This window comes from Aureobasidium pullulans (assembly GCF_000721785.1).
Source record: "Aureobasidium pullulans EXF-150 unplaced genomic scaffold scaffold_42, whole genome shotgun sequence".
Lineage (NCBI taxonomy): Eukaryota > Fungi > Ascomycota > Dothideomycetes > Dothideales > Saccotheciaceae > Aureobasidium > Aureobasidium pullulans.
The window spans coordinates 17380-31392 of NW_021941062.1; the positions used below are offsets into that span (position 1 = coordinate 17380).

Genomic DNA, 14013 nt, shown 5'->3' on the forward strand with positions numbered 1-14013 from the left:
ACCTTGTGTTGGCATACAAGTAGCCGGTGATAGCACGGTGTTCGCTCACTGCTTATCCAATACTTGGTTAGAGTTCAATTGGTCGGTTGCCCTTCTCCATGCATGAAAGTGGGTATAGACGTTGCACCGAGAGCGTGCCCTGCGAATTTGCAACGCGATCGTCGCGTGTCGCGCCTGAGACATCAAGGTCTAGAGCAAGAGCTCACAAGAGCAGGGCTTGGCAACAAGCGAGTCTTGTACGCGAACTAGGAAGGAGACATCTTTACACAAATCGCGTCTCTTTGAGATGGCTGGGAAGGAGCAAGAGACTACCGAAGCTAGAACTCTAAACTCATGGTTTGCGAGGAGAAGCAGTACCGTGACTTTTGGCCATCGGGAAAGAAGTTTCGCCCACGATCCGCACTTTGCTCTTTCCCGAGCCTCACCGTACGCATCTTGAGAATGCATCAATTTCGTGCATTAACTGTGATGAATTGCGTCTAGTTGTTCGATCTGCCAGCCCCACGCAAACTCCTTCTCGTAGGCATGTCATCCGCCCCGTGCAATGCGGGCGAGCATGGGTAAGTTTGCTTTCCTCTGTTCAACACCTCAGCGTACGCAGCGCGTATCCCTAGGCTACCCCGCCTACTCATCCCCGTATCTCGGAGAAGACAGTAGCATGGAGGAGCTTTTATTGCCTTTCTCTGTTGATATGCGGAATCGTCGACTGGATCACTGAGTATGCCGCGTATTGATGTGAACTTGAACACAAACAAGACTAATCACAGTGATTTCGCCTCTCCCGGGAGCATCACTCTATAAATGTCTGGCATGTCGCCTTCCGACTTTGCTGAGTATCAAGACAAACCATGTTTCATCTTTCCACTTGATCTTTCGCCTCGACTCCCTTGGTGACCTTCGTCGCAAGCACACAAAGCGGCAACGAGAATGTCTCTTACACCAATCCAATTCTCCCTGGATGGAATAGTGACCCTTCTTGTGTCTTCGTGGCCGAGCGCGACAACACCTTCTTTTGTACCACATCATCGTTTCTCGCATATCCTGGAGCACCGATCCACCCCTCTAAGGACCTCATCAACTGGAAACTGGCAAGCAGTGTGATTAACCGTCCAGAACAGCTGCCAACTCTGTTGACAAATAACAACATTGAAGGAGGAGGTATTTTCGCTTCAACTCTTTGCTATTACAGCAGTACCTTTTACCTGATCACGACCTACGTTGAGGACCCTTTGCCCCCACATTTTACAGCTTTATCTCGAGAGATGCAACCAACGACTCGGCATGGTCAATGCCTTTCGCAATCGAGACACCGTACATCATTGATCCTGGCATCTTCTCCGATGATGACCGTAGTATTGTTGTCGCCTACGTAGGTCACCCCATCAAGGCACAGATCATCGACATGAAGGCTAGAAACCTCACCGAAACGTTCGACATGGTGAATGGAACAGGAAATGGCTTTACCAAGAGGTCCTCATATCTACAAGAAGGATGGCTACTACTACCTCTTGACTGTAGAGAGTGGTACTGAGTTGGGCCACTCGGCCGCCATATTTCTTCTGAGTCATCTCAGATAGTTGGTGAATGTTGTGCATTCAGAGTCTGTCACGGACCGAGAGACACGGCAGTCACAGCGTTGGTATGTCCGAAAATTCCTCCGAGAAGCTTTCGACTACTAGGCTGTTATCAAACTCATGCGCGCAGAGCGATAGCAAGACAGCTTTCCATCTCGAATGGGCGTGACTTTCACAAAGTTTCTGTTCTTATCATCGGCGACGTCCGCCGTAGCACTTTCATATCATCGAATTCGATCGGCGACATGGAGCATATAAAAGACCAATGTGCGCTCAAATGTTCCCGCTCAGATCTATCGGCAGCTAAATCATGACCAGATTATTCAAAACTGCCTTTGGTCACACTCTTGTGACCCTGACACTTCTCTTTGTTTCCTTCGGCCCTGGTAGGGCCTACAGATCGAACTCAACATGGATCACGAACAGCAGTATCTATACGTCATCGACGACAGGGGCTACGACATCATCCGGCACGTTAAGCAAACCCAAAGTCTTGATCATAGGGAACACATTCGAATTCACCTACTTATCCGGCCTCAACTTTACGACATCTTGTACAGGTCCATTGCTGACCTCACTATATGCTTGTACGGAGACTGGAGAGATATGCAAGCTGGAATGCGGACAGGAGCTGGTATCTGCGCAACAAATTACCGCTCTAGCCTTGGTACCCGGGATTGATCTTACCGCCACCTATGTGATTATCACAGGGACGGGTGGCGTGAATCCAAAGTATGGTACTGCTGGTGGTGTGGCAATCAGCCAGTACAGTATTCAGTTGGAATGGCTCAGCATGTTCCTTGGCTCCGACCTGCCTGCGAACTTCTCTTCTCAGTACATGTATGCCTATGCACAGGCTTCACCCTTTGAATACCCGAGTCTGGTGGGATCTGAAGTTTACGAGCTGAACACCGCCCTTGTCGATCGTATAGCCGCCATCTCCACGGATCTGGAGTTTGAGGACGTTGACAGCGATCTGCAGCGCCTAAGGCAGACGTATCTCTTCGAAGCCGCAAGAAAAGCACCGTTCTTGGCACATTGCGATGTTGTGTCCTCACAAATCTACTGGCACGGCGATGTCGCCGGTCACAATGTCGAAGTGTACGCCAATATTGTAACCAGTGGAGCTGCAAAGCCTTGCAACACGAACCAAGATGACCAAGGACGGCTACTAGGACTCGCAGGTGCTGCTGAAGCTGGGTTCCTTGACTTTTCCCGTGTCGCCATGATCAAGGCCTTTTCAAATTTCGATCGTCCTCCACCTCAGTTGAGCGCTTACCAGAGCAGATACTATGTTGGGGAGGCAGCCACAGGACCTGGGCTACGTAATGCATGGAGCGTCATTCGAGGTATCGTGGCGGATGTGCTGGAACATTGGGAAGATGTATATGAAGATGGCATCTCAGCCCCCAGTTATGTTGGTGACGCCAAGGGCACTTTAGGCGGTACACCTCCATTTGTACAGAACTCAACCGCCGTCGCTGGTTCTGTACAGGGTGCATGAGAGTAAGCGGATCACAGAGAGGGATGAGAATTGTGAAAGTAGAGAGCATGCATACAATCTACGTTGAGACCAGTTGTAAGAGAACGACAACTCCGATTGTTCAGAATCATCGTCAATATCGCGAGGGCGGTTCGGCTCAATCGATGGTCACATATACGGAATGTTGTTGATGAAGATGTGTCACCATCCTAGTATACGCATAAGCGACTTCGGACCACCTCGACGGCGGCTTCGATCATAATCACATACCACCCTGTCGAAGGAGTGATTAGAGAGATGAGAGGGCTCATGCACAGTGCTAAGCTCAAGTTCACAACCGACGACGGCCAAGAAGCTGATTTTCGGCCGAAAGATTTTGACTCGACCTTCAACATCGGCCGACGGAAGCAGGTTTCGCAAAGAGCATTCCATGCCAGAATGATACAAAACCACGCGTCAATACTATCTTGGACACTTGGCCACCGTCATGATAAGTGGCTGTACATGATGCATTGGCCAGCAGCACGAGATATAAGATCAGGCATGATGGTCTACGACATGTCACATCAAATCAGATTCAGACAACAACCAACAACAGCATCAATCCCACAATGAAGATCACCACCACCAACATCGCCACCTTTGGTATGGTCCTGCTTCAATCAGCCGCCGCGCAAAACATGTCTTATGGCGCCAACAACTTCTACCGCAGCGACAATGTCACGATCTGGCCAATCTCCTTCCCTACAATCTACCACACCACCATCGCAGCCAACCTCTTCCTCCCAGATACCTTAGATCGCAGCACCAACCACTCCGCCATCATCGTCAGCCACCCCATGGGCGCAGTGAAAGAACAAAGCGCCAATCTCTACGCTACAAAGATGGCCGAACAGGGGTTCATCGCCGTCTCCATCGACTTGCCTTCTTATGGAGGAAGTCAAGGTCTCCCCCTCAACAACGTAAACCCAGACATGTATGCCGAAGCCATCAGTGCTGCGGTCGACTACCTCGGTCTCCAATCCTACGTCGACCGCAGACGCATAGGCGCAATAGGTATCTGCGGATCCGGCAGTTTCGTCATCAGCGCTGCAAAAATAGACCCGAGGATTTCCGCAGTGGCTACGTCAAGCATGTACGACATGGGCGCCGTCAACCGTGATGGACTGGAAAATTCCCAAAACTTGCAACAGCGTAAAGAACTCATCGCACAAGCGGCAGGACAACGCTGGATAGAAGCTGCAGGAGGGGAAGTGGAATATAATCTGGGCACCCCTTTGCGATTAACCAGTTCCTCCAGTGCAGTCGATGCAGAGTTTTATGATTTCTATCGTACTTCTCGTGGTGAAGTTACTCCTCCTGGTTCAGCTCCTAATATCACAACCGCACGCACGACAACTAGCAATATCAAGTTCATGAACTTCTACCCCTTTAACGACATCGAAACTATTTCGCCTAGACCCATGTTGTTCATTGCTGGCGATATTGCTCACTCCCGCGAATTCAGCGCTGATGCATATGCGCGTGCTGCGGAACCGAAGGAAATCATTTGGGTTCCTGGTGCTGGTCATGCTGATTTGTATGATCGCGTGGATTTGATTCCTTTCTCTAGGTTGTTTGAGTTCTTCCGCACAAGTCTGCCTTCCCAGTAAGCGTATATTCGACTTGTGAGGATGGGAGTGGTAACACAAGGGGATACAAATTCTGAGAGACAATCACAGTAGCGGTAGACACGGTGTACAAGTCAGAAGCATGCAGGAAATTCATATCAATTCAATTGTGATTGTGAGCAACAAAGAAATACGATGCGGTCAATGATGCCGTCGTCCGGTTCTGTCGATAACAGTCCTATCCCCTAAACCGATATTCCTCCTGGCGACTCCATCAAGTCTCGAACACACTGAATGCCGCTTCGATGAGTCTGTCAAAGTTCTGGAAGACGGTCAGTAGACGACAGGACGATGGCTGGGACATTTACACTTACCGGAGTACCGAAGCCGGTGACAGCGTCCCACCCATCGGCAGCTGGGAAACCATCCGTGTCGCAACCGACTGAAGAACCATCTTCGACGTCAGTAAAAGCTGCAGAAGCTGCACCATATATCCATGGGTTCAAGAAGCCAAGCACGGGTTTGCCAGCTGCGATGCGTGCATCGTTGACCAATGCAATCACAGCTGCAAAGATGGGTGCAGATGCGCTCGTGCCGCTGTTGGATGTCTTGATACCACTCGTCACGATGGTGGTCCGTGCTCCTTGGGCTGCAACATCTGGATAGGCCCGTCCAGAGCGGTTGTACATTCCTGCGTGCATATCACCTATCCCTTCAAGATACCCGTGGACGGCGTCGACTTGGTACTTTGGCATGGCAAAGTGATTGGAAAAGCCAGCACCACTACCATAAGCTGACACGGCAACTTCAGGCTCAAAGCCCTTTGTGGCGCCGACAGCCGTGATCCAAGGACAAGATGCAGGAAATGTCGGATGGAATTCGGAACCGCAAGACTCGTCTCGGACACCGGCCACACCAGCATCACCGCTGGCGAAGATAAGTGAGACCCCACGAACGCCAAGCTCCTTGTAGCCATCACATAAACGTGTCGTTGTCGCGAGCGGCCACGTGTGTTCGTTGGCCCCCCAAGAAGTGCTGATGACTTGCGGCAAACTGTCTTGTGCCAACACGTAAACCATCCACTCAATGAAATCGTCGCCTGGCTTTAGCTTTCGGATGGCCCAAGGGTCATCCTATCTACCAGTTGACCATGCCATGAATGAGGTTGGCCAAGAGATTCCGATGGCCAACTCTGCATCCATATCAGCCTCGGCGAGATCTGTGGGATCTGTCAAATTCTCATAATGATCTAAAACATCTGCGGTGAAGACAATGGGGAATGTATCGGCGACTTCTACTGCTTCCGGACGGAACTTCTTGAGGTATTGTCTGATGTCGGATCGCCTCTGAGCCTGATAGTTGTTAGCCCATACGCCTTGAAATGCAGGGTGTGTGGCATGCATACTAAGCCATGATAACTTGTGACGCCGATCATGTTTCTCTCGGGTACCTGGGCAGTGTAGTTCATCGTTCCGTACAGGCAGCGCAGACAACGAAGCGAAGTCTCAGTAGGGTCGCAAAGTTTGCCGATGTTGCAAGCTGAAGAACCTGAGGCCTACGAGACGCGGATCAGTCAGATACCCTTGACAGACGTGTGATGTGTGCAGACTTACATCGTTCGGCATCGTCTCCAACAAGTCCTCTCTTTGATGCCGTCTCATCGGAACATGCTCATGTGTTGGGTGGATTAGCGGCTTGGGAGTCCGGAAGAAAGAGGTGGTGGGTTGAATCAGGTCAACATATCCATGTAGGTAGACGGGTAGCGACCACTCTGAAGTGCGAACCAATGTCGAGCCGTCCGTGTAACGGTAATTGAAGTAGGTGGTGTTCAAGAGGCTCTCGACCTTGTGAACAGGCAAGTCGACGTTGATCCAGTCTCTGGTGGAGCTGAGTGCGGCAGTATCGATGCCATGTCCTAGAAGCTAGCCAAAGACGGCATCGATGGTTGCATTCGAGGGAGCGACAAGATCACGAACTTGCTTGGCAGAGAGGTATTGGCCATAGCGGGGATGGGACGGATCAGAGACTTCCAGGGCGATCTTTGTGAGGGCGTCGGAGTTTTGCTGTTTGAGAGCAATCTGAAGACTGATGGTCTGATACTCGACGGGAGAGGTTATCTTGGTCCAGCCTTGTGGTGCATCGTGTCTCTCTTTGACTGCGTATGCTGCCGTGTTGGATGTAGGTGCAGCTATGGCATTTGGGAGAAGAAGTGCAAGGATACCGAACGTGAAGAGATGCATCGAAGGCATGATGGGCGTGTAAACGCAAAGGATGGCACAATTGATGGGATAAGAGGGATATGCGGGAAGATGATGCTTCAAGTAAGGGTTGGTGATGATGCAAGCAAAAGCTGATAATCTGTTTGAAGAAGAATTGGTGGTGATGATGTTCGAGTAAGAGTTGACAAGGAAGCTTGACGAACAGCAAGAGCGAGTCGTCGCTGGAGTTGCACGCTTGCGCATGACGCCAAGCTTTCGCATGGTGATCAAGAACGACCGAATTAGGTGAATTGATTCGAAGGGAAGCCACGATGCTCAATTCCACCAGCAAGCGTCACTGCAATATCGAAAACTCACTGGAGTCTTTTCGTAAAACGCAGGCGCGAACCAACTCTCAGCGCGCAAATGCTTCGCGCGAAGCCCACGATCCGGTCAGGACCCGTTGACTAGAGTGATGCTGCGAGTCTGAAAGAACACCTTGTTCACAATATACGACATGTTTGAACATCACGTTTTTTTAAATTTGTCAAGAAGTGACGTTCAGACCAAAAGAAGTGCTTGCCATCCTTCGCGCCAAGTGATTGACCCCGTACACAGCCTCGAAGGATTCAATCGACGTTTTGCATATCCTCCTTCTTCTAGGCACCAGCCTGATCCACAAAGCTTCAAGGCACCAAGATAACGCCAACACAATATAAAGTATACAACAAACGTGAACAAATCGCAACCTCAGACACACTCGATAACGATTCGTTCCAGATAACTCCTCTTCGAAACTTCGCCGCGTTTTCCACAACGATCTCCCAAGACTTCTCACCATGAAGATTACCGCCATTGCCAGCAGCATCGCTGCCTTGTCCACCCTCGCTCAAGCATCCATAAACCTCAGCTACGAAAAACCCGCCTCCGGATCAATTGTCTCTCACAGCGAAGTCCGCGTAGCCTGGGAGACAACCGAAACCTACGTTTGTCATCCATTCCCCTACTTCCCCATATCATTCCACTAACAACCACAGGATCTCATGCTCTCCCTCGTCAAACACGAACCCGACACAAACCACTGGCCCCTCGGCTACAGACCCATGAGAACAGTATGGATGAAACTTCGCATGGACGCCGGCAACGCTTCGTTCGCATTCTGGGACATCCCAGAGGTTGATGGAAAAGGATGGTATGCTTTCGAGATGGAAGGGAGGGAGGCCAGAGATGACGGGAAGATTGTGACTTTGGATAGGACGTTGACGGAGTGGTTTCCTATCCATAAAGCTGGCAAATATCCTAAGGGTGGTGAGAGAGCTCAAGAGGAGTTGAAGGTTTGATGGGTAGGATGGGATGCGGGCTGGTCGGGCTGGTGATGATGGATGCGGAGGACTTTGGTGGCATTTCATGTACCTTCCCGTCATCGCTCCCAACGAAGAGTCGTTTCTTGACCAGCATGAGTCAAAGCGAATTGTCGCGCTTTTCGTTCAAATCCAGTAAAGTCTTCCAAGAACAAACGAGCCGCGCTCTCATTCAACACACAGCCTTCTTCAAAATTCGGATCCGACAGCATCGCCTGTAAAGATACAAGAACAGTCTGTATAGTGAACGCAGGCGACCACTGCGACTTCTCCAACTCAGCAAGCTGTACGTTGCCTTGTGGGGACACGTTAGGGTGGAAGATTGGGGTGGAGAACATAATCCGAAGAGCGTTGTGAGGATAATCGTCTGGATAGCGGACGTTAATGGTAAACACTATACCAGCATAAGGAGATCCGGAAGGGCCAGTGATGGTAGCCACCCAGTGGTGAAGATCATCTTGATTGACGGGGTTTGCTGAGCATCCTTCCAGAGGCTCGCGCTGGAATTTCAGGGATTCTTGAGTAATACGTTTTGTAGTCATTTTAATGGTTGCAGACAATATTGATTTGAAGAATTTTTAGGGAGATGAACGAAGGTCAACATCTCGGTTGGGTAATGGTGAGTCATGGAGAGTACATCAGGCCAAGTCACAACCGGTGACCCATTGCAAGTAGTCATCGACGCGATGACTCGGTCGTTCCAGACGAATGTTTCGCTGACCGTTATACTGGACGTACACAATTTGAGCAAGCGCATGGTATAGTCATCCTAAATAGATTCAAGCAAATTCCATGAAAATTCCATGCAAATTCCATGTAACGCTTCCAAGGGAATGCTCAAAATATTCCAGGCATGGGCAACGGGTTCGAGCTCGCGGCAACCTTGCTCGGCGAATTTAAACAGAAAGGCACACTTTTCGAGTTGAATCTGTCGTAGGTGTTTGTATCAGGCGCACACTGATCAAATCCGTTCTGCATCCTGTTCAAAGTGCAAGGGCTTGGCTTGGGATATCCAGGGAAGGTGGTAGCGCCTTGAGCTGCTGGAGCACCGCTGGGAACAGGACATCCGTATTGACCGAACAGAGATGTTACGGTATTCAGAGCACCTACAGCTGTCGAGAGCACATTACTGAACTCACTGACGAAGTCACCGTAGAGAGCTCCTTCCAGAGCACAGATAGTTCCGTTCACAGTGGTGCCTCCGTAGTTGCCACTGCCGGCAAAAGAAGCGAGACTTTGCTGTCCATTGAAGTCGCCAGCTGTACCGGTGTTGGCGCCGAAGAGGTCGGGTTGACCCAAGATGGCGGCTACACCGGTATACAGAGTGATGATGCCATCAATACCCTCAGAGAGGAACATGGGGAAGCCCCGACGATACCAGCCCTGCGGAGGAATTTGCTCGGGTTGGTATGAGACTGTGCCGTTGGTGTTGAAATAAGCACCGTCGAAAGACGCGATTGATGCCTCGTTGGCAACACCCCCGTATCCGATAGTACCATTGGAGAAGAAGCCGGCGGTGAAGTAGGTAGCTCCGATAGTCAGTGCAGATGAGGGCGGCAAGAAATAGAAGTTCGGGTTGTTGTTGCGAGAGTTTTGATACTGAGCCGCAGAGTGGTGAATCAAGGCCTTGACGTTGTACTGACCACCGCCATAAGTCTTCGCTTTGTCTTGTAGGTCCTTGAAGATGCTGCCATTCATGTTGTGGTTATCGCCATCGCAGAGGTAAAAATCGCAGCGGGTGCCAGAAGCATCACCTTCTTTGAACCGGAGATGACCGGATAGACCGGTTTCGGTTCCCAATGCACTGCCTAGTGCACCAGCGGAGTTGGTGCGCTTATCTGCACCACCAATTGAGTATCGCATTGTAGGTATGTCGCCGGCAAAGAGGACTGAACCACCTGCAAGAAAAGTGGTGAGATCGCTGGACGTGGACAATTAGCAGGAGCAAAAGAAGAAACATTGCGCGCACACATACGCTCCCATGTTGAACACGCGTGCTGCAGCAACAACAGTTTGCGCCACGGTGGTGATTCCATTGCGAGGGATATAGCCATGGTTGGCCAGAGTGTTCATACCGGGACAAGGCCCTCTCTGATCTGAAGGCGCAGGATCTTTGTAAGGGTATGCTGCCTCCGGAAATTTCTTCAAGCCGGTGATGTTGCTTGGTAGGAAGTCGGGAAGTGTGTGAGGCAAGCAGTTGGCAGTAGTCCGTTTCTCCAGTATGGGCTCAAATTCTGCCTCAGTGTCGCCACAAGATCCAGTGTAATCGGCCATAGCGGCGAAGAAGTCATCTCGCTCTTGTAGTTGATCTTGGTAGATGGATTTGAGAAGTGATACCAGCTCTGGGTCTTTCTTTACGATGTCCAACCCGCGTTTGGCATTCTCTGCAAAGTCTCGATGAAGCCACGGGAAGGAGACGGATTCCGTGATGAGGCTGAGAAAGAAGACAGCGGTTAGCTTCATTTTGTCGTTGAAACTCGATTCGAGTATGATCAAGTATGATATGAGACAGAAGGGGGTGAAGACCTTTATACCTCCTACTCGAGCACGGCTCGCTTTGCAGCAGACGAGATGAACGACCCTTGTGCGCACGTAGAGCCTATGCTGTCATCGGCCTGTGGCTTCGCAGTGGATTCGAGTCGAGAGACCTATAACGCAGCCGCGTTAAGCCACCGATCAAACACTGTCTTAGGAAACAACTGATTGTGCTACATGGCGTCTGATGATGAGTGGCTCGGTGCACCTCGCTCTCGCGACGGGCCGGACCAGGCTGTCCTAGCGCTACTGCGAGGGCAAGGAGTGAAGTGGCTCTTACTCGACGCGAAAACCCAATGCAGGATGTGACGGAGTCTTCGAGTTAACCGCAGCGGCCTATTTGCCAGGAATTATGACCAAAATCCGCTTCTAGAAGCTCAATAAGACCAAGCGAGGCACTTTGGAAGCGGATGACATCGCTTTGGCGTTCGACTTGCAGGGAAGTGGCTCTGTGCTGTGCATCATGCATCAGGAGGGTCGTCAAAGGTGCATGCGAGATGACCAGAAATGATGACACAGGAAATGGAACTTGCACTCGGAAGGAGTATCAAAACCTGGTTTTCGATGTCAAGGTACCTGGATATGCATGAGACTGCCAGATTCGCACATTGTGAGCCGTGTGGTATTGTTCGGTTAGACGTTCTCCAGACGCCACAGTGGAGCACCAGCCGCTCTCCTGCAGCTGTCAAACTAGTCTACAAGCGGTAACTCAAGATCTCCTCATCTGAGAGCCGTGGACTATCCAGCCACTCACGTAGATCCTGATCTTCGATTCCGGGAATGGTGTTGAGCGGAGGTGACTCGAACGCCATTTCTTGACTCTGCAAGCTTGCCAGAAGTTGTGTTTCCAACAAAACATCAACATCTAGTGGACCGAATTCAGAACCGAAAACGCTTGCAGATTCATCTGTTGTAGGCGACTCCCATGGTGTCTCTCCCGGTTGCGAATCTATGCTAGTCATTGGCCCATCTTCTGGTTGCGCGCCGCGAATTACACGTCGCTCCAGTGTAGCGAGCATGTCACAGAAGCCAGGAGGCATACCGTGCTCTTGATATCCGTCTCTGATTGCTTTGGCACTTGAACCTAGCAAAGCAAGATCTGTATGTGCAGACCAAGCGCTTCGGTGTCTCAGATTGTAGACAGTCAGAACGTATACTGCTAGGAGCGGCTGGTTCAAGGTGACAAAAGGCGAGGAATGACCTTGCTCGATGTATTGCAAATAGGTAGTCAGGATATCTCTGGCTGATTTCGCGCAGATCCCTTCACTCTTCTCCAGTTGGCGACCATGACTCCTGTTTGCTCTGACACTTGGAGTATCAGCTGAAAGGCCATCAATCAAGGCTGTGCGGTGTAATGTGATGAGTGCATGGTGGAAATGAAAAGTCAGAGAGGTTCTGAAGGCAAGCAAAGCAGGTGGACAACGGAGAAGGCCACGACGAGGCCTCCAAGGCTCGGGCAGGTTGTCCGACCATCTGGTCAGAGACTCATCAAGTTTGTTTTGGATCGTCAATATACCGTCCAAGTCGGGTGGTGTTGCGCAAATACTTTGGTCGAACAATGTTTCCGTGATGTGACTCTGGATGTGCGCAAGATTCACTAGAGGTTTCAAGAAATCTGCTGGAACATCTGAGGCTGCATTAAGGATGTTCCTGTCAAATTGACAGCTTCGTACACTTGATGGGCGACCGCTCTCGAATGCTAGGTTCTGCTCCAGCGCACATGCTGTCAACCATGTCCTCTGATCCGACCTTTGACGTGCTGGAGATAGGTAGTCGTCGCAGCCAAAGAGCTTCTGGTGTAAGCCCATAGAACTGAAGATGCGAAGGGCTTGTCCAAGAGCCATAGAAGCAGCTCCACTTTTGCTCCGTCCACGATGCTCCAAGGAGATTAGCAGAAGAGCTTGCGCGGACTCCATGTAAGGCAAGCTGACCAGGTGACCCACGAGTGAACAAGCGCCCTCAATGTACGCTTGAGCGATGCCAATGTGACCTTTCGTACGCGCACCGAGAGCAATGCAGGCATACACGCACGCCATGGCTGGTCGATCACCGGTCGGTCTTTCTTCCAAGTGGTCGTATCTGCTAAGATATGTCGCAGCTCTGACGATTTGCTCCCTTCCGATCACAGGAAAGAATGGGGCGATCTCCTGGAAATAGGCATCTGTGTAGATATGCCAATCAACACAGAGAGCCGGCATACTCAAGGTCGGTGGCATGTCCATCTCCTCGCAATGAGAAGTGCCGTGGCGGAATTGCTCCGAGAAGTCAAGATTGAGACCATCAGTGTTCAGTTGAAGCCACTCTGAGAAAGCTTGAAGGCTGCTCGGGCCTTTGTATTTGCGATGAGAAGTACTCGAAGACGTGTAGAGGGTGAAAGCATGCTGACTCTCTTGAACTCGACAATTCCATGGGCGAGAGGATTTTTGATTCGCCAATGTAGGTGGAGATTCTGTGGTAAGGGTTTGATCTGTATGGAGAGAGTAGATAGTATCCGGTGTATCCACGCCGGAATGTGATGATTGTCCTGGCGAGTCGTCGTCGGATGTAGTGTCGCTGTCTTCGAAGAAATTCTTCAGTATCTCATCAACATCATCCTCCTGTCGGACGGTTATTGGTGAGGGCAGGATATTGTTCTTGTGGCTGAGGTCGCGTTCTTTGGAGAGAAAGGTCTGGTCACTTTCAACTGGGTTTGGCGTAATACACGAACTGTCCCCCGAACACGCGCAAAATACTTGGCTGTCATCATGTCTGGTTTTATTGACCTTAGACAGATGTACTGATCTCTGTTAGGTCGAGTTGGAAGTCTAGTGGAAAGAGCTCACCATCTGCGATAACGCTTGCGTTTCCGACTCTTTCCTATGCTATCGGGAGATGTCGAACCACTTTGAGATGTCATCTTTCCATGTACCTTGATAGTGTAGATCCCCGGGGGCCCTGATGGTCAAATGCATCTGAGTCGAACTCAAAATCAACAAGCCTGAGCCGGAGAATGCACCTAGAAGTGCACCTGCCTTCTGCGCAAGGTCGGTCATCTCGGCGGGTGTGGAGGGCGCGCCATCGCTGGCTAGGTTCAGCAGGGCCCAGAGTTTTGTCGGAGTCACCTGGCGAATGCGCTGCTCGGAGAGGCGCCGAGAGAATGTCTCATGGCGGGTTTGGGCACTCTCGCCGAAGAGAAACGAAGGGCGGAAAAAGGAGAGGCGAGCAAAGCTCCGAAGGTCAAAGCGCCGGAGGCTGAGAGCGGGCGAGATCAAC

The 14013-nt window shown here is 50.8% G+C and overlaps 7 protein-coding genes across 7 annotated transcripts; 3 read left to right on the forward strand and 4 right to left on the reverse strand.

Moving 5' to 3' along the window:
* The first annotated feature begins 1876 nt into the window (after positions 1–1876).
* On the forward strand, positions 1877–3166 carry M438DRAFT_350209 (NUP-domain-containing protein). Its single transcript, XM_029906579.1, has one exon. The coding sequence runs from the start codon at positions 1885–1887 to the stop codon at positions 3076–3078; it is 1194 nt and encodes a 397-aa protein (XP_029754902.1). The 5' UTR covers positions 1877–1884; the 3' UTR covers positions 3079–3166.
* A 473-nt stretch (positions 3167–3639) lies between these two features.
* Positions 3640–4818, forward strand: M438DRAFT_350210 (alpha/beta-hydrolase). Its single transcript, XM_029906580.1, has one exon. It carries the CDS (start codon positions 3669–3671, stop codon positions 4707–4709), a length of 1041 nt encoding a protein of 346 aa, XP_029754903.1. The 5' UTR covers positions 3640–3668; the 3' UTR covers positions 4710–4818.
* On the reverse strand, positions 4812–6916 carry M438DRAFT_369984 (subtilisin-like protein; the record flags this gene model as incomplete). The annotated part of the gene is made up of 6 exons (XM_029908145.1): positions 4812–4989; positions 5042–5766; positions 5809–6019; positions 6073–6222; positions 6281–6589; positions 6644–6916. 6 exons carry the CDS (start codon positions 6914–6916, stop codon positions 4942–4944), a joined length of 1716 nt encoding a protein of 571 aa, XP_029754904.1. The 3' UTR covers positions 4812–4941.
* A 788-nt stretch (positions 6917–7704) lies between these two features.
* M438DRAFT_360256 (uncharacterized protein) lies at positions 7705–8205 on the forward strand (the record flags this gene model as incomplete). Its single annotated transcript, XM_029907419.1, has 2 exons — positions 7705–7851; positions 7903–8205. The coding sequence occupies 2 exons, from the start codon at positions 7705–7707 to the stop codon at positions 8203–8205; spliced, it is 450 nt and encodes a 149-aa protein (XP_029754905.1).
* Positions 8206–8285: 80 nt separating this feature from the next.
* Positions 8286–8768, reverse strand: M438DRAFT_285144 (UBC-like protein; the record flags this gene model as incomplete). Its single annotated transcript, XM_029901505.1, has 1 exon — positions 8286–8768. The coding sequence occupies one exon, from the start codon at positions 8766–8768 to the stop codon at positions 8286–8288; it is 483 nt and encodes a 160-aa protein (XP_029754906.1).
* Positions 8769–9306: 538 nt separating this feature from the next.
* On the reverse strand, positions 9307–10611 carry M438DRAFT_258096 (Cloroperoxidase; the record flags this gene model as incomplete). The annotated part of the gene is made up of 3 exons (XM_029899738.1): positions 9307–9425; positions 9522–10147; positions 10202–10611. Coding segments are annotated over 3 exons (1155 nt in total), but the record flags the coding sequence as incomplete, so codon positions are not given.
* An 845-nt stretch (positions 10612–11456) lies between these two features.
* M438DRAFT_340384 (uncharacterized protein) lies at positions 11457–13793 on the reverse strand (the record flags this gene model as incomplete). The annotated part of the gene is made up of 2 exons (XM_029904313.1): positions 11457–13444; positions 13670–13793. The coding sequence occupies 2 exons, from the start codon at positions 13791–13793 to the stop codon at positions 11457–11459; spliced, it is 2112 nt and encodes a 703-aa protein (XP_029754908.1).
* Between the last annotated feature and the right edge of the window lie 220 nt (positions 13794–14013).

Excerpts from the sequence above, each read along its gene's own strand:
- M438DRAFT_350209 (XM_029906579.1), top strand. The coding sequence starts at position 1,885 with ATGACCAGATTATTCAAAACTGCCTTTGGTCACACTCTTGTGACCCTG.
- M438DRAFT_350210 (XM_029906580.1), top strand. The coding sequence starts at position 3,669 with ATGAAGATCACCACCACCAACATCGCCACCTTTGGTATGGTCCTGCTT.